Below are 26129 nucleotides of genomic sequence, written 5' to 3'. Positions count from 1 at the left end.
GGAAGAAGGGTCTAGGCCCGAAACGTCAGCTTTCCTGCTCCTCTGATGCTGCTTGGCCTGCTGTGTTCATCCAGCTCTACACCTTGTTATCAATAATCTGCCTTCTTGTTTTTGCTTCAAAAGTGAATAACCTCTCATTTATCGAAATTATACTGCATCTGCCATTGATTTGCTCACTCACCCAACCTGTCGAAATCATGCTGAAGGATCTCTGCATCCTCATCACAGTTCACCCTCCCACCCAACTTGGTATCATCTGCAAACTTGGAAATGTTGCATTTTGTTCCTTCATCCATATCATTAATCTATATTGTGAATAGACAATAAATTGATTAGCCTTTTCTTTTAGAATGTAATTAAAGGTTCTCATCTGTTAAATGGAAACATTTTGAATGGAGTCTACACAATGTCATGACATGTACAAACTGTAAACGTTCAACCTTACCTCCCCAGTCATTTCCCTCTATCCAAACTTGTCTTGTATGGTAGACAAGTACACAACATTTAATGGCACACAAGAAATCTAATAAATTATAGTCATCTTGCTGATATGTAAATACAGGTGCAGATCGAACCTGGGTTAACTGGTCTGGTTTCAAATATATTTCAATATATTCAGTGGGCTGCTAAATCTTTTGGAATACAAGTCCAACAATTATTGAAAAACCAATAGGAACAGAACTGTGTACCAAACATCCTTCAATAATGCATATTGCTTAATATGTGCTAAATGCTAATTTCCTGGCGCTCTGGAACAATGACAATGTAACAATATTAAAGCAACATTCCCTTGTACACAGTGTTTCAATGCTGCAGGAAGACGGCCAGTATCATCAAAGACCCATCCCACCCCGGTAATAATCTCCTACAACCTCTTCCGTCAGGCAGAAGATACTGAAGTCTGAACAAACGCACAAGCAGGTTCAGGAACAGCTTCTTTCTGGCCGTTATCAGACTGTTGAATGGACTCTTGCCTTAAATAATGCAACTTGCAATGTAACCTTTATGCCTCCAAGCCTTCTTGATCTGCAAGTCCTTTGCTTACTGTGATCTGCCTGTACCGCTCGTAAACATAGCTTTTCACTGTATTTGAGTGCACGTGACAGTAAAATCAAAATCAAAAATCAAGTTAGTACACATGTTCTACCTAGGAAATAGTCTCGGAGGCTTTTGAGACCAACCGCAAATCTTTCAGTTAAGCATACTAGATGATTATTAATTAACATAAATGTTCTATATTCTTCTGTTTGACTCTGACTAGTGACATAACTGTTCTTTGAATTCTGGCCATTCAGTTCTTGGTTCCATTTATGAATGGATTAAACTTATTATTTATAAATCCTTCTTGTATTATTGTATTCTGGGGTATTAAATTCGGTATATCTGGAAGTATCTGAGTCATGCTTAAATCACGTCAAAAGATTTTCTTGACTCAGCATGTTGAAGATATTTAACTTTCTGTTCAGGACTGGTCTTTGGAGAAGAGATTTTTCAATGAAGTTGTAATTGAAATGATACTTTTTAACAAGGTTATAAAGCAGCTATTCATTTTTATCTCATGGAGTGGGTGTTCCCAAAGCAACAGATGAGTATTGCCATTAAAAATGGCAGCCATCATCTACCTGCACATGTACAGTCACACCTGTAAAGTCATGCTGTGTGTGTGAAAGAAAGAGAACAGTGGTAAAGAGTTGCTTGTTAGGAGGAAGTCTGCAGGAACACTGTCAAACCATTTAAGTTACTTATACTATTGCTCAACACAAATGAATCAACAATTGCTTTTTCTTATTTGCTTTTGACAACAAGGAGAGGAAAGGGTATGGTTAGATGATGTACATGTCACCATTAAGCTGTGGAAGGAATATGAAGACATTACTAATGTTACCAGATGATCAAGTTTCACTTTAATTTTGTGGATGAGTGTATAATGCTCAATCTAATGCTGGCACAAACATTGCCTTTATTCCATACATTAGTTTTCAAATGAATACTTTAAATACAGACTAATAATTTGTCAGGTCAATAAAGTATAAACGCGCAATTCAGATAGGTTAATAATAATTGGAAGACAACTGAATTCCCATTCATGAGGGACAAATCTGACAGTCTAGGTCAAGTAGTACTTGGCATTCCCAACCGAGAATTCAGCCTAGCAATCACCCGAGAACAGATTTTGAAGGGTCTTGATTTGCACTGTGATGGAAGAGAGGGAATTTGCTTCGCCGTACAAATATCAAAGCAGAAATACAGCTGCAAGTCCCAATTACAGCTTGGATGTTTTTACCTTGCGATCAAAAATTTCAGCCATCAATTCAGCAGTGTTGCAGTTGATTGTGAGAGAAGCAGCGTAATACCACCCTTAGCAATTTGGAAGCTGCAATCAAGTGCTGTTAATCTAGATCTCTACTAAAACTGCCACTGACTTTTCTCTGACAGTTGCCTTAACAGAGTATGAATAGCATTTACACATGTTGAAACACTGGTAAAGCACCTGTTCCAGAAGTCCAACAGCGAATTTTAGGTCTGGAGCAGAACATGCTCCTCTCAGTAATATACAATCAAGCCCAAAGAATAACATGACAACTAGTTTAGGCACATAAAGGAGATTTACCATCAGTTAAAGACCTGAAAATAAATGCAAACAAATTTTGCCCTTTTTATTGATAAAATATTGCCAGTTGAGGTTTTTGTCCATAGACTCAGCTCTTTTATTAGTAGAATACATGCATGTGGGTAATGCAAGCTGATAGGAAATATTTGATATACACCCAAAGAAGTTTGCTTTATGATAAAGTCAATGCCAGTACTCAGTGATAATAAATTGGTTTGACTTGGTCATAAAGCAAACTTCTTCAGTCTCTGCCTTTTTTTAAAAATTACAGATAAATAACTAAATGGGATACTGACTACAACAATATAAAAGTAAAATACTGACAATGTTGGAAATCTGAAATTAAAACAGAAAATGCTGCAGGTCATGCAGCACCTGTGGAGAGAGAAACGGTTAGCACGTCAGATTGGTGACCTTTCATCAGCTCTGAAATGACAAATGTTTCTCTATCCACAGATGTTGTCTAATATTTCCATCATTTTCTGTTGTTTATGGGACAATGGAGACCTACTTTCTGCTTATGTATACCCATTGTTAATAGGTGTCTCTTTTCAGAGTGCTGTAAAACAGGTAATACATTGGAATTATATGCCAGGCAGGGTCTTTAAGACAGTGACACTGAATTATCAAGTTATAGAGCTCACATCCAGTTAAATCAAAACTCCTGTAATACATTAATTACATTCGGCTTGATTAAAAAGCATTCATAAGAATTGCATCTGTTTGGAATAATGAATTATTCATCTCATCTTTTTAGTTAAATGTGACATGTTTCACTGATGCAAAATGTCTTCTGGATAAGAAAATAGGCTCAACTATTAGTTGTACCTTGGTAAGAGCTCCAGAGTGGAAGGTCCATCGAATATTATTGCTGTACTGAACTCTCACATCTCCTCGGTCAGTTATTCTGTGCACTGTACCAGTCCGCCCAATATACTATACGAAAGAAGATGGGGATTAATTTATTCAGAACAGCAAGTGTGAACTCTGACATACTGAAATTCTGAAGCAGAAAAATTGTCCTGTTCCCTGTCGCTATCTTGTAGCTAACAAGCAGTGAAAAACTGACAAATGTGCCATTCATTGTATAGCTTGTTTATAATGGTTTGAGATCACTATTATTATTGCAACATTTAATTGTTATTTCAAGCCCTTGATGTGGAATCTGGGAACGTTTGAACTTGACCACATTTTTTGATTGGTTTCAGGCTTTTCCTTTCGTTTCTTTTTCTGCAAATTTTCTCATAAATTAATTGCTGAATCTTCTCAAATTTGGACAAATTTTCAGTTGCACTCTAAATCACTGCACCTATTTTGAGATTCAGCCCAATAGTCAGACAACACCTTGGGCACGACTTCCTGCTACAAAGATGTAAATCACATCCAGGCTCAAAAGGAGAGCCCTGAGCCAATCGAGGATAAGGGAAAGCTGGTGAAACCTGCCCATCACTTTGAAGGGAAATAATCGTGTGGATCTGAGAGGTATATAAATAGTATGGACATACAAATCAAAAACTGTGAAAGGCCCAAACTAGAAAACGGTAACAAAAGAATAAGATTTTTATAAGTATGTTCATTTATGCAGCCCCATCAACAAAATAAATCCATGGTATTTTGAAAAGACTGAGTCAGACAAAAAGTAGAAACTGGGATAGAGAAGATTGGAGCCAGGAGTTCCCAAAAACCTTGGTTAAAAAAGTAAATATTAAGAGGGTCCCTAGAGGAGAAGAAATACATGAAAAGGCACATGAGTTTTGAGAACACATTCCAGAGCGTGGGAGACCTGCACAACTATAGGCATGATGTTAACGATGGGGAGGATTGATGGGGAAGGTGGGAAGGCACCAAAGTCCAGGCAGTACATAAATGAAAAGTTAGAGGGAGTAGTGGACAGGTTGTAGAGTTAGAGAAGGATACATAAGTCACTCATGGCTTTTCCTAAACACTCATATGCATTGGATTTCCTGTCTCACCATGAAACAGATCCACAAGCTGTAAAGAGACAGTAGTGTAGAGATTGGTGAGCAAGACTTGGTACTCTTCAATCCTGAATCTAGACTGTGAGACATCCAAGGTCTTCAGATCAAACTATGGCAAGGAAACCTGATGATTACCACCTACCATTTTGCCTGGATTCTTGAATCAGTGTTCAATACCATTTGGAGAATGCACTGAGGGTAGCATGAGCAGAGAATACACTCACTGGTGAACTTCAGCAACCATAAGCAAGAGTGGGATGGTATCAACACCACTGACAGACACAGCAGCTAAAATGAAACTTGTAGCAGGTGAATACAGAACCAATCAGGGAATAAGCTAATAATGGTACTGCCCATTAACAGTTTTGGGTATGGTCACCGCTGCCCACCTCTCAGGAACATGCCATTTTATCTCCACACTAAAGACCCATTCCACCATGGTGCATTTTACCATCATGCTGATGGTCTAGACTAAGAACTAGTTAGTAGTTCTTAAATTAGCATCCAACGTAGTGTGAGCTATCAGCAGAATGACATCCCTCTAAAATCTGTAACTGGTGGATATTCTTCAATGAGTGGCTGGCATCCTACATCGCAGGAGCTTCCCCTCTACCTACAAGGCACAAGTCAGAAGACTGATGAAACACTGTTGTGGACAAACACAGTTGCAAAACCTTGTAACAATTTCAATACTATCCAGGGAAAAGCAGTGACCTTACACAGCATAACTTCTACTACCTTAAACATTCAATTTCTCCACTATTAACATATTGCAGTTGTAGCGGATACGGATGTACAAATTACACTCTAGCAACTTGGTAAGGTTTTTCAGCAGCACATCCCAAATCTGCATCCTTCATCAGGTAAAGTTTTCTTTCATTCATTCACAGAAGGAGGGCATTGCTGGCCAGGCCAGAATTTATTGCCCATCCTGAATTGCCCAGAGGGCAGTTCAGTGTCAACCACATTGCTGTGGGTCTGGAGTCACAATGTAGGCCAGGCCAGGTAAGGATGGCAGTTTCCTTCCCTAAAGGGCATTGGTGAACCAGATGGGCTTTTCCAACAATCAACAATGAATTCAGGATCATCATTAGCTCTTAATTCCAGATTTTATTGAATCCACAGCAGCATTTGAACCTAGGTCCCCAGAACAGGAGGAAGGGTCACTGGACCCGAAACATTAACTCTGATTTTTCTTCACAGATGCTGTCAGACCTACTAAGCTTTTCCAGCATCTTCTGTTTTTGTTCCTGATTTACAGCATCTGCAGTTCTTTCATTTTTCACCCCCCACCCCAACCAAGAACATTACTTTGGTGTCTGGATTAACAATCCAGCAATAATACCACTAGGCCATCGCCTCTCCCTCGAGGACAAAATCAAGGGCAACAGATGCATATCAAGGTCCCTTCAAGTCATATATCAAGGTAATGTGAAGATATTTCGCTGTTCCTTTATTGAAAGGGAGTCACATTCCTGAAACTACCAGTGCCTGCACCAACTGTAGTGGCTTAAGATGGCATCGCATCACCACCTTCTGAAGGGCAACTAATAATGCCAGCTTTGCCAGTGAAACCCATATCCTGAGAATGAAAAAATGATTGAAGATTAATTTGTAATAAAGCAGATATAAAAATATACAAGCTTACCAATCTATGTGTCTATATTCCAAGAACTAATTCAAATGAAGGGATTATATTAACTTGAAACAAAGTGAAAGTAAAACATTAAAAAATGAGGAGAGAGATAGAGAGGCAGAGAACCTGGTATGAATAGGAGCTTTAAAAAAGTGTTTCCAACCTTGAAAGACAGGATCCACTGCACAATATTTCAAGTTATAGAAGGCCAGGAGAGGATGATCAAATTAAAAAGAACAAATGGAGAAGGAAGGAGAAAAGGACAAGCAGAGTTGAAGTGTTTAATTTGAAATTGTAGTTAAAATGGTGTTTAAAAGTCAGACACTGTGTCTCATGGTTACTATTACAGGAACAAAGCAATTCTTAAAACTAGGTTGCAGGAACACCACCTCATATTTCGCTTGGGAACCCTGCAGCCCAATGGTATCAATGTGGACTTCACAAGCTTCAAAATCTCCCCTCCCCCTGACCGCATCCCAAAACCAGCCCAGCTCGTCCCCGCCTCCCTGACCTGTCCGTCCCTTCTCCCACCTAACCCCTCCTCCCACCTCAACTCCCATCCCCACCTCCTACCTACCAGCCTCACCTCTGTCTCCTTGACCTGTCTGTCTTCCCTTGACTGACCTATCCCTATCCTAACTCCCCATCTACACTCATCTTTACTGGCTCCATCCCCGCCTCCTTGACCTGTCCGACTCCTCTCCACATATCTGCTCCTTCATCCATCTTCCATCCGCCTCCCCCTCTCTCTCTATTTATTTCAGAATCCCCCTCCCCTGCCCCATTTCAGACCTGAAACGTCAGCTTTCCTGCTCCTCTGATGCTGCTTGTGTTCATCCAGCTCTACACCTTGTTATCTCAGATTCTACAGCATCGGCAGTTCTTACTATCCCTTAAAACTATTAAACCTTTATTTACAGAAAGTATGTTAAGAGTGTATTTTAGCACCGACAGGTTGCCAGTCCTGAAGAAATGGAATATTTCAAAGATGCTGACAGCATTGAAAGCTACCTCAGCCATTTTAGGATTCCATCCTCCATGTCCTTCCTGCATCTGGCGAAGAATATCTACATCAAGAAGGCATTTCACCTTGTCATTGTGCTGGAATGAGTGGCCATCAGCACTCTCTTGCCTGGGGAGTTCAACATGTTCACCTGAAAGAAGAACAGTAAATCGCAATGTGAGAAGCTCATGAACGTTTCAAGAAGCGCGGCTGCGTTTTGACATTACCATAAAGCATAACCTTGCAAGCTCTATATTAAATCTCAACAATACAATTATTTCTAAACAATTTAAAAACTAATCAAAAATTGAGAGAAATCTGAAATAGCCTGACATTTTTCTACAGATATATTTTTACGGCTACTCATTTGCTCATTCCCAAGGTGTAAAACAAAACTGGCCTCAACTGCTGCCAAAGCAGAATCGGATTAAAATAAAATGACCCAACCAAGTCTGATACAAGAGGAAAATACTGCAGATGTTAGACACACTCAACAGGTCTGGCAGAACAAGAATGATGAAAAGGTCACAAATGTAAGACGTTAATGCTGCCTCCCTCTCCACAGATGCTGTCAGACCTGTTCTGTATTTGCAGTATTTTCCATTTTTATTTTGTTATTACCAAATAAGCTCACAGAATGTTGCAAAGAATGCCTAGAAATTGACCTTAAATAAAAAAACTTCAAATTTTGCAGCTTGCAGCAGCTTTCACGACCTGAGAACATTCTAAAGTGCTTCTCAAGCAGTGAATTACTTTTCAAAAAGAGAGGATGCCAAGCAGAGAGATATTTCACTCAGTTAGTACACAATGAGATTCCAGAAACAGCAATGAAGACAAATGACTAGATAGCTGATATTGCTGCTGTTGATTTCAGGATAAATGCTGTCGTAACGCCTGGGAGATCTACCCTGTTTCCTCAGTCAGTGCTATTGGATTTATGATGTCTAACCGAGAGAGTAATGAAGCTTGGTTTAGCTTTTTTCAATCCTGCCCCAAATGTCAGCCTGAGTTATACGCTCAAATCTCTGGAATGAGGCTTGAACCAACAATTTTCAAACTCAGAGCTAACAGTGCAAAACACTGAGTCAAAGCTAAAAATCAGAAATAGTATGGGCTGAAAGTGAAAGAAAAAGGTATTACTAAATGGCAATAGCAACATGCTTTGAATATTATTTTGCAAGAAATTAGTGAAAGACTATAATTTAAATCTCCCAGTCTAATGTTACTGTGTCCACAATTAACGTGGATCTTCCAGAATGTTTTTGAAATGCAGTGGCCCAGAAAGACTGGATAGGGTAGACTGAAATTTGTCTCAGTATTCAACAAGTCAAAGTAGATTAATCTGTACACGAGAAAAAATAAAAGCTGCAAATGCATCTGTTGTCTTATAATTCAATTTTTGTTCTGTTTTTACAATGTCTCAGCTATTTAAATTACATTTCCATCACTAACTGTGGTTGAACACATATACAACATGCAAAGACGACATACTGTAAGTGTACGTGTAACATATTTCAACTATACTCAGAAATTAAAGCTGCCTTGGTTTCCACTTGAAAGAAACTTTTAACACGTGGCAAAAAACAACTGGATATTTTTGCTGCAATTTTGGTTTCAGCAGAATAGCCAAGTTCTATGATCATTGTTGATTAAATGCCAGTAATGAGAGAAGCCAACTTTCAAAAAAGACTCTCAATCCTAGAGCTCCAAATCATTGACAGAATTGGGCAGATGAGAACTTAGGACCAGTTTTTTAAAAGAAAATCCTAAAATTGCCAATTGTTAGCTCAAAAATGGTGAAGTTATTTCTCATTTACTGACTAACTGAAATTACAACTGTATATATTTTAAACAGACTGCATAATTAAATGCAAAGGAACTTCAGACATTTAATCCTCAACCTGCAGAAAACTATGCACTGCTTTTTAAAACTGGAGCTAGGGTGGGAACATTGGTTGTGTTCTGGCAACATAGAGCCACTTCCAGCAGACCATGCCCAAAAGCAGGCTTAAAAGTCCTGGAAATCAAACTGCAGCTCCCGATTGATTGCTTCAGAGAAATTGACGTTTGCGAAACTGCTGGGCCTCACCTCCCCATCATTTAAATCTGGCATGAACTGCACAGCAGTTTGTCACACAGATCTGATGTGCAGCTGCAAGGTTTGAGGACAGCTGATCTAACTCCAATATGCCACTTCTTGCAGTAACATTAGCACAGAAAGGGGAGGGGGCACACCAAGGAAAGACTTGTGTCCACTGAGAGAGCACTTTAGATCAGGAGCAGAAAGAGGTGTAGACCTGGCAGAACGGAGGTCAAAACTGAAAATGTTTTGTCCAGTGCAGGTTAGATGATTAGTTCAACGCTAAAGCTGAGGAATATTAGTCTTCTGTTGATTCTGTAAAGAATAGAGGTTGATGGTTTCATTATTTGGAAAATTCTGCTGCCAGTTGGAGGTGTTCAGCTGGAACAACTTAGTTGCCTGCCCTCACTCTGTTCCTTGCTATAATTGCGCTACTTGATAAGTGCAGATGAGAGTTTGAGGTCAATGGAAGTAAAATTCAAGAAAGGTGGACAACTGCTGTCTGAATTGTTATTAGCCATTTTACAGCACCACTCCAGGCAATAACAATCTTTTGAAATTGGTGATATGTAGCTTTTATTCCTGCTTGCAGTGGACAACAATCACAGACACTATTTGAATAGTGAAATCACAACTGAAATCCTGGAGTTTTGCTTCTTTCACAGGTCAGAGAGGAAATTCATATAGCTTCACCTCCATGGAAGTTTATTTACAGAGAAATTAATCATCTGAATAGCGTATATGACATAGTCAACCGATGTGATGTGGGTTCTTTGGGCCAAATGTCTTTTAGTCATTCGTATCTATATCTTTCTCATGATTAATCAAATCCACTTCAACTGCATGCAAGCACATATGTGCACCCACAGTACTAATTCACCCCAAACTCAACACGCATTCTAATGAAATTATGCACAATTGCTAATGCTGTGTTCATTTATATCTGTAATGTTTTCTAACTGTTAGAACTACTTGCAAAATCTAAGTCTCTATTTGGTTTTGAAATGGGGCCTTCAGCTGACAGCATCATATTTCATAGTCTATTCATCGGGTAAATTGATAGAAAGAAAACAGGATGCTTCATGCTTTGCCAAAATATATCTAGTAACCTGCCCAAGAACTTGTACAGGACTTTGTGATCTCCATTAGACAGCTACAGATACGCCTGGAAGCAATATCAACATTTGCAGACGACATCAAAAGCAGGAGCATAACAAACCAAAAGGAAGAACGTCAAAAAACATCTGGGTCCCAGTTAGGTATGTAACAAGCACAGTTCAACACTGATAAGTAGAAATCAATAGTTTAGTAAGAATAATAGGGAATATAGACAAAATGGCATATTTCTTAAAGCAGGTAAACAGAAGGTTTTAAATGCAACCAGACAGTTTTAAAAGCAGATTACATGTAGAAAATGCAATAATGAGGGTATATGGGATTTTGTGTCGTTCATACATTGAACTCTAAACAGGTGACAATGAATTTACTCATTGCACTGATTAAGTTCCGAAGGGTGTACTGTGTGCAGTTTCAGATATCCCTTTCAAAACGATATTAATCGCCATTTACAATTCATCAGGATGGTCACGAAGAAAAACCAGGGTAAAACTTGCTACAGCAGAGAATATATAAAATGGTAAGTAGAAAAATATTGGGTCTGGCAGCATCTATGGACAGAAATCAAAGTTAATGGAGTTCTGAGGAAGGGTCACTCGACCTAAAATGTTAACTCTGATTTCTCTCCACAAATGCTGCCAGACCTGCTGAGATTTTCCAGCAATCTCTATGTTTTTTCTCTGATTTACAGCACCCATAGTTCCTTCAGTTTTTGGAAAAATATTAGGTCCGTGTTTCAGTAATACAGTGGGATTAATTTAGGATAATTACCAAAATAAAAATACATGAAATTATACCTTTATTCCTCACAATATGGGGAATCTCTCAGAATGTGGAACTCATTAATAGTAATAACCACTGATAGTGAAGCAATCATAATGTTTAACAGGAAGTCATGAAAACAAAAGAAATTTAAAGGACACCATATAACAGCAAAGGGAATGGAATTACACAGGGTAACCCTGATATGAAGCTGGTATTGTTATATGAAGCCAACTGTCCTCTTTTTCTACTGAACTCAACACAATATACGACAAAGGACTGTTAGAAATAAATCAAATAAAGTACACTAAAATGGCAATGATTTGTGAAGATGTGTTTGGCTGACCTCATCCTGAGCTTGCAAGATACTGACACCATCATTTCTATAGAAATGTGATTACAACAGAAATGATTCACAGCGGCAGTTTCTCGCACCAAGCAAGCCAGTATCACTTTAAAGCTACAAAACAAAGATCCAGTGCCAGCAAATTGCTTTGAACAGCGCTACTCAATTATTAATCAAGTCTGTCTTCAGTACACACTGTTTTGATTTAAACTGATAAAGCTCCATTTGTATAGAAATCTTGGCATCACATTGGTCTGATTTTAGACAACTTCTTCCGCTGGCAAAAAAAAATCTTCTTCTCTTGTAGTTTCCTGGGTCCCAAATTTTTTCACAACCAACAAAGCGTAATTGATGTTTTGAAGGCACTACCAAAATAGCTCAATAACTAACCACCAGATGGTATATCTGAGCAACGCAAGTTGATCAATTCTCAGATGATCAGGCCAACAGTTTAGGTGGAGCAGCAACCTGCTGAGAGTTTTTAACATTTTGGGCAGGAAAATGAATACAAAGTGAAACCTTACTGGGACTGTGAGCTGAGATTTGCAACACAAAAGAGAGATACTTCGCATTACATTCACAATACAAAAGTTACACACCACAGACACAATGACACCCACTTCTAGGAATAAGCGGAGATGTCAAAAAGGTAATCATATTTCGAAAATCTACACATCAGAAAATGCAAGCACTTTAGTCAAGAGGAGAGGTGCAGACTAAATATGACTTCACAAGTACAATGTGGAGCTCAAGATCAACAAAAAGGGTCAACAGGTACATATTGTTCAACATAAATTCGCTGCTGATATAACCTTATAGAAACAATCCAAACATACCTAGTTTTGGCAAATGATCTTTGTAGTAGTAGCCTCCTGCAGAATCTGTGACATACTTTAAATCAACCTTTCCTTTGTGGCCCATTCGATAGACGTTGGTTGTCCCGTTTGACCAGGTGACACTCGAAACACTTCGCCCTGACTCAGTATCCCAGCCACGAATATCAACTACTTTCCCAATTTTGCCTTCCCCACCTACAAAGCAAAATAACTAATTAATTATGCACTTTTGTAAAATTAAAGTCATTCATCTTGTTCACAATTAATGACTGCCACATAGGGCCAAAAGTAGCAGAAAATGTAAGTTTGCAGGTGCTCCATGGTTAAATTTAAAATACTAACTTAAGAAGTTTTGAATCCTGGTTAAAAAGAGCAAGATCTGTAGTTTGGAAATAGAACTATCAAACAGTGCCAGGATCTGACAATGCTTGTACCATGGACTCAGAATGTGAATCAAACTCCCCCCATGTCACCATGAACAAAATCTGCATTCAAGTTTGAAATCCATTAGACATAGGAGCAAAACTAGACCATTCAATCCATCAAGTCTGCTCTGCCACTCAATGAGATCATGGCTAATCTGATACTCAATTCTAATTTCCTGCCTTATCCACATAAATTTTGTTTTATTCATACATGGGATGTGAGCATTGCTGGTTGGGCCAATATTTATTGCCTGTCCCTAGCTGCCCTTGAGAAGGTGGTGGTGGGCTGTCTTCTTGAACTACTGCAATCCACGTGCTGTGGGTACATTCAGAATGCCCTTAGGGAGGGAATCCCAGGATTTTGACCCAGCGACAGTGAAGGAATGGCGATATAGTTCCAAGTCAGGATGGTGAGTACCTTGGAAAGGAACTTGGAGGTGGTGGTGTTCCCATATATCTGCTGCCCTTGTCCTTCTAGATGGAAGTGGTTGTGGGTTTGGAAGGTGCTGTCTGAGGATGTTTGGTGAATTTCTGCAGTGCATCTTTGTAGATGATACACACTGCTGCTACTGAGCGTTTGAGGTGGAGGGAGTGAATGCTTGTGGATGTAGTACCAATAAAGCAGGCTGTTTTGTCCTGGACGGTGTCCAGCTTCTCAAGTCTTCTTGGGGCTGCACTCATCCAGGCAAGTGGGGAGTATTCCATCACACTCCTGACTTGTGCCTTGTAGATGATAGACAGGCTTTTGGGAGTCAGGAGGCGAGTTACTCGCCACAGTATTCCCAGTTTTTGACCTGCTTTTATAGCCAGTGTTTATGTCGGGAGTCCAGTTGAGTTTCAGGTCAATGAAAACCCCAGGATGTTGATGGTGGGGCTTCAGTGACGGTAACAATGTTGAATGTCGAGGGATGGTGGTTAGATTGTCTCTAATTGGTGATGTTCATAGCCAGGCATTTGTGAGGTGCGAATGTTACTTGCCACTTGTCAGCTCAAGTCTAGATATTGTCCAGATCTTGTTGCATTTAAAAACGGACTGCTTCAGTATCTGAGGAGTCACAAATGGTGCTGAACATTGCATAATCATCAGCGAACATCCCGACTTCTGACCTTATGAGAGAGGGAAGGCCATTGATGAAGCAGCTGAAGATGATTGGGCCTAGGGCACTACCCTGAGGAACCCCTGCAGAGATGTCCTGGAGCTGAGATGATTGACCTACAATAACCACGACCATCTGCCTGTGTCAGGTATGACTCCAACGACCGGAGCATTTGCCACCAATACCCATTGATTCCAGTTTTGCTAAGGCTCCTTGATGCCACACTCGGTCAAATGCAGCCTTGACATCAAGGACTGTGCCTCCCACCTCACCCCAGGAATTCAGCTCTTTTGTCCATGTTTGAACCGAGGCTGTAATGAGGTCAGGAGCTGAGTGGTCCTGATGGAACCCAAACTGGGCGTCACTGAGCAGGTTATTGCTCAGCAGGTGCTGCTTGATAGCACTGTTACTGACACCTTCCATCACTTTACTGATGATCGAGAGGAGACTGATGGGGCGGTAATTGGCTGGTTTGGATTTGACCTGCTTTTTATGTACAGGACATACTTGGGCAATTTTCCACATTGTTGGGTAGATACCAGTGTTGTAACTGTACTGGAAGAGCTTGGCTAGGGGAGCAGCAAGTTCTGGAGCACAAGTCTTCAGTACTATTGCCGGAATGTTGTCAGGGCCCGTAACCTTTGCAGTATTTAATGTTTCCAACCGTTTCTTGATATCACATGGAATGAATCAAATTGGCTGAAGACTGGTATCTGTGATGCTGGGGACCAGTGGAGGAGGCCGAGATGGATCATTCACTCGGCTCTTCTGGCTGAAGATTGCTGCAAAAGCTTCAGCCTTATCTTTTGCACTGATGTGCTGGGCTCTTCCATCATTGAGGATGGGGATATTTGTGGAGCCTCCTCCTCCAGTGAGTTGTTTAATTGTCCATCACCATTCACAACTGGATATGGCAGGACTGCAGAGCTTAGATCTGATACGTTGGTTGTGGGATCGCTTAGCTCTGTCTATCATTTGCTGCTTTCGCTGTTTGGCGTGCAAGTAGTCCTGTTTGGTGGCCTCACCAGGTTGATATCTCATCTTCAGGTATGCCTGGTGCTGCTCCTGGCATGCCCTCCTGCACTCTTCATTGAATCTGGGGTGGTTCCCCTGGCTTGATGGTAATGGTTGAGTGGGGGATATGCCAGGTCATGAGGTTACAGATTGTGCTGGAGTACAATTCTGCTGCTGTTGATGGCCCACAGCGCCTCATGGATACCCAGTCTTGAGTTGCTAGATCTGTGCGAAGTCTGTCCCATTTAGCACGGTGATAGTGCCACACAACATGATGGAAGTTATTCTCAAAGTGAAGACAGGACTTCTTCTCCACGAGGACTATGCGATGGTCATTCTTACTGATACTGTCATGGAAAGACTCAGCTGCAGCTGGCAGATTGGTAAGGATGCGGTCAAGTATGTTTTTCCCTCACCACCTGCCGCAGACCCAGTCGAGCAGCTATGTCCTTTAGGACCCGACCAGCTCGGATTTGCTGCCGAGCCACTCTTGGTGGTGGACGTTGAAATCCCCCACCCAGAGTATATTTTGTGCCCATGCCACCCTCGGTGCTTCCTCCAAGTGTTGTTCAACATTGAGGCATACGGACTCGTCAGCTGAGGGAGGACGGTACATGGTAATCAGCAGGTTTCCTTGCCCATTTTAATCTGTAGTCATGAGACTTCATGGGGTCCAGAGTCAATGTTGAGGACTTACAGAGCAACTCCCTCCCGACTGTAAACCACAGTGCCACCACCTCTGCAGAGTCTGTCCTGCCGGTGAGACAGGACATATCCAGGGAGGGTGGTGGTGGTGTCTGTGACATTGCTTGTAAGGTATGATTCTGTGAGTGTGACTATATCAGGCTGTTGCTTGACTAGTCTGTGAGACAGCTCTCCCAAATTTTGGCACTAACCCCCCTGGTTGTTAGTGAGGAGGACTTTGCAGGGTCAACAGAGCTTTTCCGGTGCCTAGGTCGTTGCCAGTTGATCCGTACAGTTTCATTTTTTTGAGACTTTGTAGTGATTGGTACATCTGAGTGACTTGTTAGGCCATTTCAGACGGCAATTGAGAGTCAATTACATTGCTGTGGGTCTGGAGTCACATGTAGGCCAGACCAGGTGAAGATGATTGATTTCTTTCCCTGAAGGACATTAGCGAACCAGTTGAGTTTTTCCAACAATCGACATTGATTTCATGGCGATCAATAGATTCTTATCAATTCCAGATTTTTAAAATTGAATTCAAATTCCACCACTTGCCGTGAAACCTGGGTCCCCAGAACATGAGCTGAGTTTCTGGATTAATAGTCTAGCAATAATACCACTAAGCCATCGTCTACCCACAAACTGAGCTGACAAAAACAATATGCTCACCATCTTGATTGCCCCAATCCCAATCCGGTCCTCGAACAACTTTACTGCCCTGGAAGATCCCCCTTAGTACAATTCTTGGTAAATTCTGCCGTGGACCAACAGGAACACTGCAAACAAAGGGAATACAAAAATAAGAAATCAAAACCGTAAACAAACAGCCTGCAATAGGAGTATCCCAATTTGCAAAAAGCACATGAACATTCTATTAATTTCCAAAGCTCCAGGCTTAATCAATTTCAGATAACATTAAATATTAAGAATGAGAGATCTTTCTATCATCTTAAATATCTCAATTAAATTATGAACTAGTCATTTCTTAGTAGTTATCAAAATTTTCTAATGAACTAGTGCCATCTATAGTTTCTTATCAACATAAAATTAAGTAGATCTCGAAAAAGCAAATTATTTTTAGGAACTTTCTACTGGACAAATAATTATTCCATTTAAAATTTATAGTCGAAGCAAAAGCAAAGGGCATTTTGTTTGGCAGCTTAGCTGTTAATTAACAGATTCTAAAATATGTGCATAGTATTTGCATCAAGAAACTTCTGTACATTTAAGATTTGTATTTTAAACAGAAATCAGGTTGACAGATTCTTAACTTGTAGCATATATGTTACTATATTTCAGTTCCTGTGCCATTGTTTCTCTTCTCTTCTGCATAGGTACTACTTTGGGAAGACAGAGCACAAAGTCTTTGCAGTCTAAATGGGTTTGTGGGCCCCAATCTCTGATACCGTTGTTGATTCAACTTGGTGCAAGCCCCTCGCGGTGGCTTAAGAATGGGAAAGTCAGGCAGAGTGCCCAGATGGCAACTTGGGAGTAATCTTGTGATAATAACCACGTTTCCCAGCTGAATGCACAGGAGGTAAATCCTGTCCAGATCAGGGCCAATATTATTGAAAACCTTTGAACAGACATGACAGACTCTCCATGACACTCAGGAATGCTCCAATGAAAGTAACAGCATTAACTATGTTCTGAATGCTTAGAAAAGCAGAGGATTTGTGGGGGTGGGGGGATTTACAGATCATCACAGGTAGAACCTTGGTTTAGGATCATACAAAAAAAAAACAATTAACCTCAAAAGCTAAGAGGAAATGATGAGCAATGGGAAAACATTATTAAAATCTTGATTAAACATTGTGATAGTCTGAATTCCATTCGATAGGAAGAATATTGAAGTTTTAGAGAGAGTGTAATGTTGATTCACTGAAATGCTGTTTGGTACAAGGTCATAGGAGATCCAAAACACTTGAATAATTGTGTCCTTTTTTTGTTAGAACACCACCAACTGAGGTATCATAACATAAGTGATTAAAATATTGAAAAGATGGTATGGGTGAGACGTAACCAGCTGTTAAGAGATCAGAAAGGATGGTCATAGATAAATGATTAAATGCAGGAGCTTTAGAAAAGAAAGCAGAATAAACTTCTTTGCATAAGGAGTTATGAGGAAGAAACCATGGCAATATTCAAGGTTAGATTGGTTGGAGGTAAAAGGGGCACATGAAGGAATATGGAGACATGATGTTTAGAACCACTTGTGCTTGTGGGGAATAAATACCAACATGGACTGGTTGGGCCAAATGGACTGTTTCCATGTTATAACTTTTGTGTCAACATTGGAAAAAGTAACAGCAATGTGTGGCATACAATACCGTATTTTTTCATCTGGCAGCTGAATCTTGAGCTGGTGAAATAAGTTTCAACCCATTTAGAAAAACAGATTGACACATGAATACTTTCAGTTTTGCTTTGTGTCATATTTAATGGGCAAAATTCTGATACTCCATCCAGTATTCAAGCATCACTGATGTTGGATTTACATGACTTGTCAGCAAGACTGACTACACAATGAATGTTGCACTACAGCACCTCAGTCAAGCTCCCAGAACTCTATTGGCTAGATGTCACACAGGACTATGGATAATTAGCCTTGTGCAAATCGTGATACTGAGTGGGTAAAAACAGAATCAAATTTCAACATGATGCTCTGGATGACGAGAAAGTGCACGATAGCTGATTTCTTTCTTAAACCCAAGAACTCAAAAGAATTGGAGAACTCTTCTGCCTTTTGAGCTGGGTTAATTCCATATAGACCTGAAACATCTTATTCTGGAAGGCTAAATAACACAGTGGATAAACTCACCGAGCCAGAGAACAGTCTCTGAACAGTTTCAAATTCTGACCATTTTATTTACAAGATGAATTGACAATATGGTCACAAATTTGTCAATAAGTCCAGAAGGAAAGCTGTTTTGGCCCATCAACCCTCAGTCCTCTGTAATTAAACCGCTGAGGCTCTTCATTTCCTGACAGCGAAGGCAGTTCTTGTCAATGTTAATCCTGTTGTTGCACAATGGGATGGTTAGATTTGCACAGAACACAGCAGCTGAGACCTGACAAAGCACACGCTGTGTGAAGTGATGGGGCAATTCAGGAACTGAGACATGGGCAATGAGATTATCATGCCATACATTCATAAATCATGGTTTAGTAAAGGCTTCCAAAATAACATTTTCCTAGCTCAAGAAGAAATGACAATATAACTTTTTCAGTTGGAAAACAGTAAATAAGAAGCAAACCAGCATACACATATAGAGAGCTGAGAGAATGAAGAAAGATTATGAAGAATGGGGTAAAAACAATTAAATTTACAAAAGTATGAACCTCAAAATATTTTCTTTAATTCTCAAATAGTTAATCTATTGTACAAAAGGAAAAGAAAGCAGTAAAATGTTAAGACTTTGCTTAATGTTTCACACTGTTGGTAGCAGTCACTGGGTGTACGTTTAAGTGTAAAAGCAATCTTCATAAACTCTTCACCAGCCACCAAGATAACCTGTTACCCGGTACTATTCACTCTATCTCAGGAATAACACTGTCACACGCCCATGGTGGGCAAGAAACATGAGCACATTTAATGCCGTATAGTGTGCAGTTAGGACTTTTCCACATGCAGTAGCCAAATGGCTGTTTGAGGCTTTCACGTGGTTCCTAACTCTGAAGCAGCCAGCACTATTGAGAGGCTGTACTCGGGAAAACTAATCCCACAGAATGCCTTCCAGAAGCAAAAGCAGTAAAACTGGCAAGTGACATCTGATGTCTGACTCTTCTTGCATATATTTCAAAATTGTGGTCCAGTTTGACCAGAATCGTTCATTTCCAAGTATGACGTATTTTTCAGTAGTGTTTCCCTCCAGGAGCTGTCACATATATTACCACTGACCTCCTCAAACTCCATATTAAGGGACTTTCTCAATCGTGGCCACTTCTAACCTTCTGATCTGAGATTGACCTCAACCTCGCATTCCCCCCAACCTCGATCCAGATATCTCCAACTCCCAAACTCTAGGCCCCTGCCCTCAGAGCTCTCATCATCTATTGTCATACATTCCAAACCCCTCCCTCTTTGACAATCCCCACATGCTGCTGCTCTGCTCAAGTTTTCTGATTCCTGTTCCCTGGAGTGCTTTGATATCCAATCTTGAGGCCATCACTTATCTGTGAGCTACTATAATATTCTATAGTTCTTCTTCATTCACCTTCCTGGGTTCCTCCCACAGCCTAGTCCTTATTAGAATCAGGTCAGAGGCCCAACAGTCAGGGCTTCTCAGACCCTGCCATTCACAGTGCATGTAACTTGCGTTGGGGAATTGCCAAAATGTGCCAAATTCCCAGTATGTAGTATTTATTGAATCCATCATTTTACATTCCTATGTACAAGTTTTTCAGTTGACTCGTTGGAGAGTCTCAGATATGATTGCATGCATGCTCCTCCTCCTCCCTTATTAAAACAGTCACTCCCCAGAGTATGCTCATTAACTATCTCCCTACTTTGCATCTTTCCTTAATTTAGTTTTGATTTGTTTTGGCACTTGTTTTTCTTTCAGGTCAGTGGCTTTGACATTATTAATTGCAGTCAGCTTCCCAGCTCATTCATCATCTTCCATCTTCCCATCCTGGAGGGTTCCACTTGTCGACTATGTGTGATACACCTGTGCCTTAAGCTCATGCTATATTTATGCTCTCTCCCGCTCTCTGCTCGAAAACTGAGGTAAACATTACATGAGGCCCTGATGGACCCATTACAGGTTAACTCAATTGTCCTAATGCTACTAGAATGTTGAGGAGGATTAAAACAAAAGCAGTATGCCATCATATTATCACAGTGAATTGAGACATATATCTATTTACATCTGACAAATCTCAAAATAACAGCCATTTGTTTAACCATCATACTGCTTGGTGCTGCTCAGATCCAGCAAATTAATTTGGTCTAATTTATATTTGGATTCAACAGCATAACAAATCCTAAAATGCCTAGGCTGCCATGACATAGCACTCAGTGGCCATCTGGCTCTGCTGTGCACTGTGTTTGGTACAAACCGTGTAAAGGATCAAGGTAAAATCATGACGCTAAATTGCTGATTGGAAGGATAAATTCCAAATGTTCTGCTTTCTAGTTTAAAGGATAATGTTATCTACAAAGACAGTGTTTCATCAATATATCTTTTTGTCCTTTGTTACAGTAAAAGTCTTGAAACATGAAATTTTGTTTCATCATCCTTTCAGCTGTTAATTTTTCTTTTAAAAATTCATTTCCTGGTTATTGGTCTATAGGGAAATTGTAATCTTTTAACCTAATTTATTATAGCACACATTTTTCAGATTCTATTTTGTACATCCACTGCTCTCCTTGTTTTCATGCATCTTGCCAGTTTAACAAGTTTATAACCAGTTCTAACTTTTAAACAGAAGAGAAATAACCCTGGTCAATGGAGTTATGACTTGCAACACCTCTCCCTGAATCGGGCTAAAACTTTCACATACGTTCCTAGTTTCCTTATAGGAGTCATAGAGATGTACAGCACAGAAACAGACCCTTCGATCCAACTCATACATGCCAACCAGATATTCTAAATTAATCTAGTCCCATTTGCCAGCATTTAGCCCAAATCCCTCTAAATCCTTCCTACTCATATACCGTTCCAGATGCCTATTAAATGTTGTAATTGTACCAGCCTCCACTTCCTCTGGCAGCTTATTCCATATATGCACCACCCTCTGCGTGAAAAAGTTGCCCCTTAGGTCCCTTTTAAATCTTTTCCCTCTCACCTTAAACCTATGCCCTCTAGTTTAGGACTCCCCTACCCTGGGGAAAAGACCTTGGCTATTCACCCTATCCATGCCCCTCATGATCTTATTAACCTCTATGAGATCACCTTTCAACCTCCAACGCTCCAGCGAAAATAGCCCCAAGCTATTCAGCCTCTCCCTACAGCTCAAACCATCAAACCCTGGCAACATCCTTGTAAAACTTTTCTGAACCCTTTCAAGTTTAACAACATCTTTCCTATAGCAGGGAGACCAGAATTGCCCGCAGTATTCCAACAGTGGCCTAATCGATGTCCTGTATAGCTGCAACATGTCATCCCAACCCCTACACTGAATGCACTGACCAATAAAGGCAAGCATACCAAACCCCACCTTCACCGCTGTTGGTTAAGGCAGAAGATAACGGAAACTGATATGATGCTAAGAATAGGCTGTTATGTGAGTGGAATTACACTAAGTCAGTCAGGCCTGCCAAGAGTTAAAACTGCAGGAAATCACTAGCTGCTGTCTCTACCAGATAAGCCATACATTTGGACAAAATATTCAGGATTGGTCACGCGCATGGATAATTCCAAATAAGGCATGCACTTGGCACAGAGACTGGTGTATGAAGAGTCTGAAGAAGTCCCTTTGTTCACTAATACCTTGTAAGGAGGCACCCTATGTCAGGAGGCATGGTGAAGACACTGAGCAGAGTTTCAGCCTGGCCAGCTGCGAACTGTCTTGGGTAATAACGTTCGGGTTTAGTTACAGAAATCAGGGCAGTGAAAGACAGTGATTGATCCAGTAGTTAAATGTGTGTTATTTGTTTAAGCACATAATAATTTAATTGTTTTTTACAGAGCCCTAAGTATCTCCATTGTACCTTTGTCTATGTATGTATTGTTGTCTCTCAGGGACGGGCAACACTACCCTGTCAACCTGGGACTCCACCTTCAAGGCATTGTATATTTGCACCCCAAGGTCTCTTTGTTCGGCAATGCGCCCCAGGACCCTACCATTAAGCACCGAAGTCCTGCTCTGGTTTGCCTTACTGAATCACAACACCTCACATTTATCTAAACTAAATTCCATCTGACACCCTGTTGGCCCATCAGCCCATCTGATCAAGGTCCCATGGTACTATGAGGTAACCTTCTTCACTGTCAACCCCACCATCAATTTTGGTGTCATCTGCAAACTTTCTAACCATTCCTCTTGTATAAATTGTCTGGATGTGAACGTAAGTGACAAAAAGCAGTGGATTCAGCACTGACTCTTTTGGCACACCGCTGTTCACAGGCCTACAATCCATAAAAATATGTTCCACCATCACCCTCGGTCTCCTTCAAGCCAATTTTGTATCCTAATGGCTAGCTCTCCCTGGATTCCATGTGATCTAACCTGCGTACCATGTGGAACCTTGTCAAACACCTTGCTTAAGTCATTATAGTCAACATCTACCCGCTCTGCCTTCATCAATCTGCTTTGTCACTTCTTCAAAAAACTCAATCAAGTTAGTGAGACATGATTTCCCATACACAAAGCCACGTTGACTACCCTAATCAGTTTTTACCTTCTGAAATATATGTAGATCCTGTCCCTCAGAATCCCCTCCAACAACTTACCTACCACTGATGTCAGGCTCACCGGTCTATAGTTCCCTGACTTTTCCTTACTACCTTTCTTAAGTAGTGGCACCACATTAGCCAACCTACAGCATTCCAGCACCTCACCCGTGGCTATCGGTGATATAAATATCTAGCTAGGGGCCCAACAATCTCCTCCCTAGCTTCCCACAGAGTTCTAGGGTGCAGCCAATCAGGTCCTGAGCGTTTATCCACCTTTATGCGTTTTACGATGTCCAGCACCTCCTCCTCTGTATAGTATGGACACTTTTCAAGATATCACTATCTAGTCCTCCGAGTACTCTAGCTTCCATATCCTTCTCCACAGTAAATACTGATGCAAAATACTTGTTTAGTATCTCACATATCACCTGCGGTTCCACACATCGATAGCCTTGTTGATCTTTAAGGGGCCCTGTTCTCTCCCTAGCTACTCTTTTGCCCTTAATGATTTTTATACCATTTATCAGCCCCACATTCAAATCTGGATTTAAATATAATTAGTAATTTCTTATTTGAAACCTCATCAAAATGTTGTGACAATTCTAAATAAACTCTTATGATGTTTTACAACTTATTACTGTTGACATATTCAAAGATATAAAGTGGCTTATTAGGCAGAAATTTTCCCTGTTAAAGCAATATTGGCGGTTTCTTATTAAGCTGCTACTATTTATAATACTCCTCCCAGACAACTCTCCAAAATTGGTTCCACTACATTACTATTAAAATTTCACTTGCCTGCTTCAGATTGTAATAGTGCATGTCAGATTTTTTAAAAATTGGCAGGCATTTAAAGTTTGAAATGACAATGTTGCTGACAGTACACTGTAGGCCTCATATCAATGGACTTTGTGACTAACAATGCTGGGCAAGTCAACCTGAGAGAGAATTTTGTTATTGATTTGGAGGACCTTGTTGAGGCACCACCAATGGCACCTCTACAGTGCTTTGAGGTGCCTGCTACAGATTGTTCAAGTCTCTAAAGCACAAGGAGCATAGGGAGTATTGCTGTCCAGTAAACCACAGTCTTAGACTCAGGTGTGAAATCCTGCTTTTAAATACATATTCCCTGGTCAGTTGAATACTGAGCGGGTACATTGTAGACAATGAAGAAAAGTGTCACCTATGCCTGCCTTCAAGAAAACACAGAGAACGGTCCACACTTTTCAGGATCTTGCTGTTGATATTAATCAACAGGGGAAAGCTTTTTGCTGCGGGAGCTGATGGAACAGGACCTTAGTTTTATGAATGCTTAGTAAAAAGGTCGACTCATTTCAAGCCCCTACGTTTAACAAGCTTAAAAAATGATAATTCTGAGCAGCGTTAAGATTCTAATGTTCCATCCTAATAATGGCAGATTGGGAGGGGCACCAATTACAATTTCAAACAACAGATGTATGGATGGGAAGGGATCTATAAGTGAGGCAGAAACCCCTTCCTCCCAATTAACTGAATCGAGTTGGCTTGTCCTGGTCTGATTTACAGTTGGGAGCATTTTACTAGAAGTTGGCTCTTGTAAAAAAGATTCAAATGACAATGACAGAAACATTATGACACAAAACCAAAAAAAGGTCATCAATAGTATCAAAAATAAAATCAGGGCACTTTATATTAAGATGTTTAATTTGCAGTGAAAATTCATTGTATCTTGATTTTACAAATCGTTATCTAACTAATGAAATTACTTCCCTTGCTGCAAATTTGAAATGTTTTCAGCAGCACGTACGTACAGCAATAAAGCTCGACTACTGCAGACTACTGCCTACGAACAACAGGCTAATTCAGCAATTCACAGGTTATCAGGAGACCTTCATAATGTTGTTTACCAGAGTGCTATCAATTGCTTTTCCTTGAACCCTGACTCTCGGATGGAGGCAATCACCGGAAATCCAAATGTTTGGAACAAAATGCAATGTCACAAAGTGAATCAAGCAATTTAACAAGTTCATAATGTAGCACATGGGGAGAAACAAGTTCCCAAGACGACAATAAAAGCTTACATTGCAAGTGTTGAAGGTGAGGACACAGCACCCTGTTAGTTATTTATATATTGAACAGCTTGTGCTATTAACCTCCCACTAACAACATCATCTAAATAATATTTAGAAAGCAACACAAATGTTTTGTTCAATAAAATGGATTGGGGATACGGTAGCATTGTGGTAATGTCATTGCACTAGTCTGCCAGAAGGTCAGGTTAATGTTCCAGGAACACAGGCACAAATCACACCATTTTAATTTAATTCCAAAAAATGCAATGTAAAAATAAATCTGGAATTGAAAGTCTCAGCAATGCTGACCATGGTAAGTTTCATCTTTAACGTACTGGGTGGGTTTTACAATAAATGTCCTTTACGGAAGGAACACTGCTGTCCTTACCTGGTCTGTCCTGCATGTGACTGCATTTCCATAGCAATGTGTTTGCCTCTTAATTACCCTCTGAAATAACTGAGCAATCCACTTAGTTCAAGGACAAATACAGATGGTCAATAAATGCTTGCCTTGGCAACAGCATCCACACCCCATAGAGAAAAAAATAATTTCTGCAAATCAAAAAAATTATTGCAATAAAGCTGGATTGTTAAAACATAAAAACCTGGTTGGTTTCACGTAATTTAAGGAAGGAAGTCTGAAATCAAAATTCCAAGTAACTCCAATGCAGAACTTAACAAACCACAGAGTTGTGCATTCATTCATCAGACATTGCTGCTAAGATGGGAAATAAATGTGTAAAACGTGTTATCATATTTTTGCTATGGACTCCAAACATAGTTCCATTTGTAATTTTCTGAAGCCCTGGATCTGAAGAGATTTAAATCATTAAATTGTTCAGTCTTTTGTCATAGCTCACCAATCTGTTCAATGAAGCACCACAGAATCATACAGCATAGAAACAGACCCTTTAGTCCAACATGTCCATGCTGACTAGGTATCCCAAACTGAACTAGTCCCATTTGCCTGCATTTGGTCCATATCCATCTAAACCTTGCCTATTCATATATCTGCCTAAATGTCTTTTCCACCTGCCTCTACCACTTCCTCTGGCAGCTCATTCCATACACGCACCACCCCATGTGTGAAAAAGGTGCCCCTCAGGTCCCTTTTAAGTCCTTTGCCTCTCACCTTAAAACTATGCC

The 26129-nt window shown here is 40.3% G+C and overlaps 1 protein-coding gene across 1 annotated transcript in view; it reads right to left on the bottom strand.

Moving 5' to 3' along the window:
* Nucleotides 1–25397, bottom strand: part of mib2 (MIB E3 ubiquitin protein ligase 2) — a 78905-nt gene extending 53508 nt beyond the window's left edge. Inside the window, exons 1-5 of the mRNA XM_048614859.1 lie at nucleotides 25372–25397; nucleotides 16262–16368; nucleotides 12370–12564; nucleotides 7238–7380; nucleotides 3440–3547 (exon numbers count right to left, since the gene is read on the bottom strand). Of these exons, the coding sequence (XP_048470816.1) occupies nucleotides 3440–3547; nucleotides 7238–7380; nucleotides 12370–12564; nucleotides 16262–16368; nucleotides 25372–25397 (579 nt within the window). The remainder of the gene's footprint in view (nucleotides 1–3439; nucleotides 3548–7237; nucleotides 7381–12369; nucleotides 12565–16261; nucleotides 16369–25371) is intronic.
* Between the last annotated feature and the right edge of the window lie 732 nt (nucleotides 25398–26129).

The sequence above is a fragment of the Rhincodon typus genome, chromosome 31 (assembly GCF_021869965.1).
Source record: "Rhincodon typus isolate 14 chromosome 31, sRhiTyp1.1, whole genome shotgun sequence".
Lineage (NCBI taxonomy): Eukaryota > Metazoa > Chordata > Chondrichthyes > Orectolobiformes > Rhincodontidae > Rhincodon > Rhincodon typus.
The sequence above is the reverse complement of the archived record's forward strand: the minus strand, read 5'-3'. Positions and strand labels throughout refer to the sequence as shown.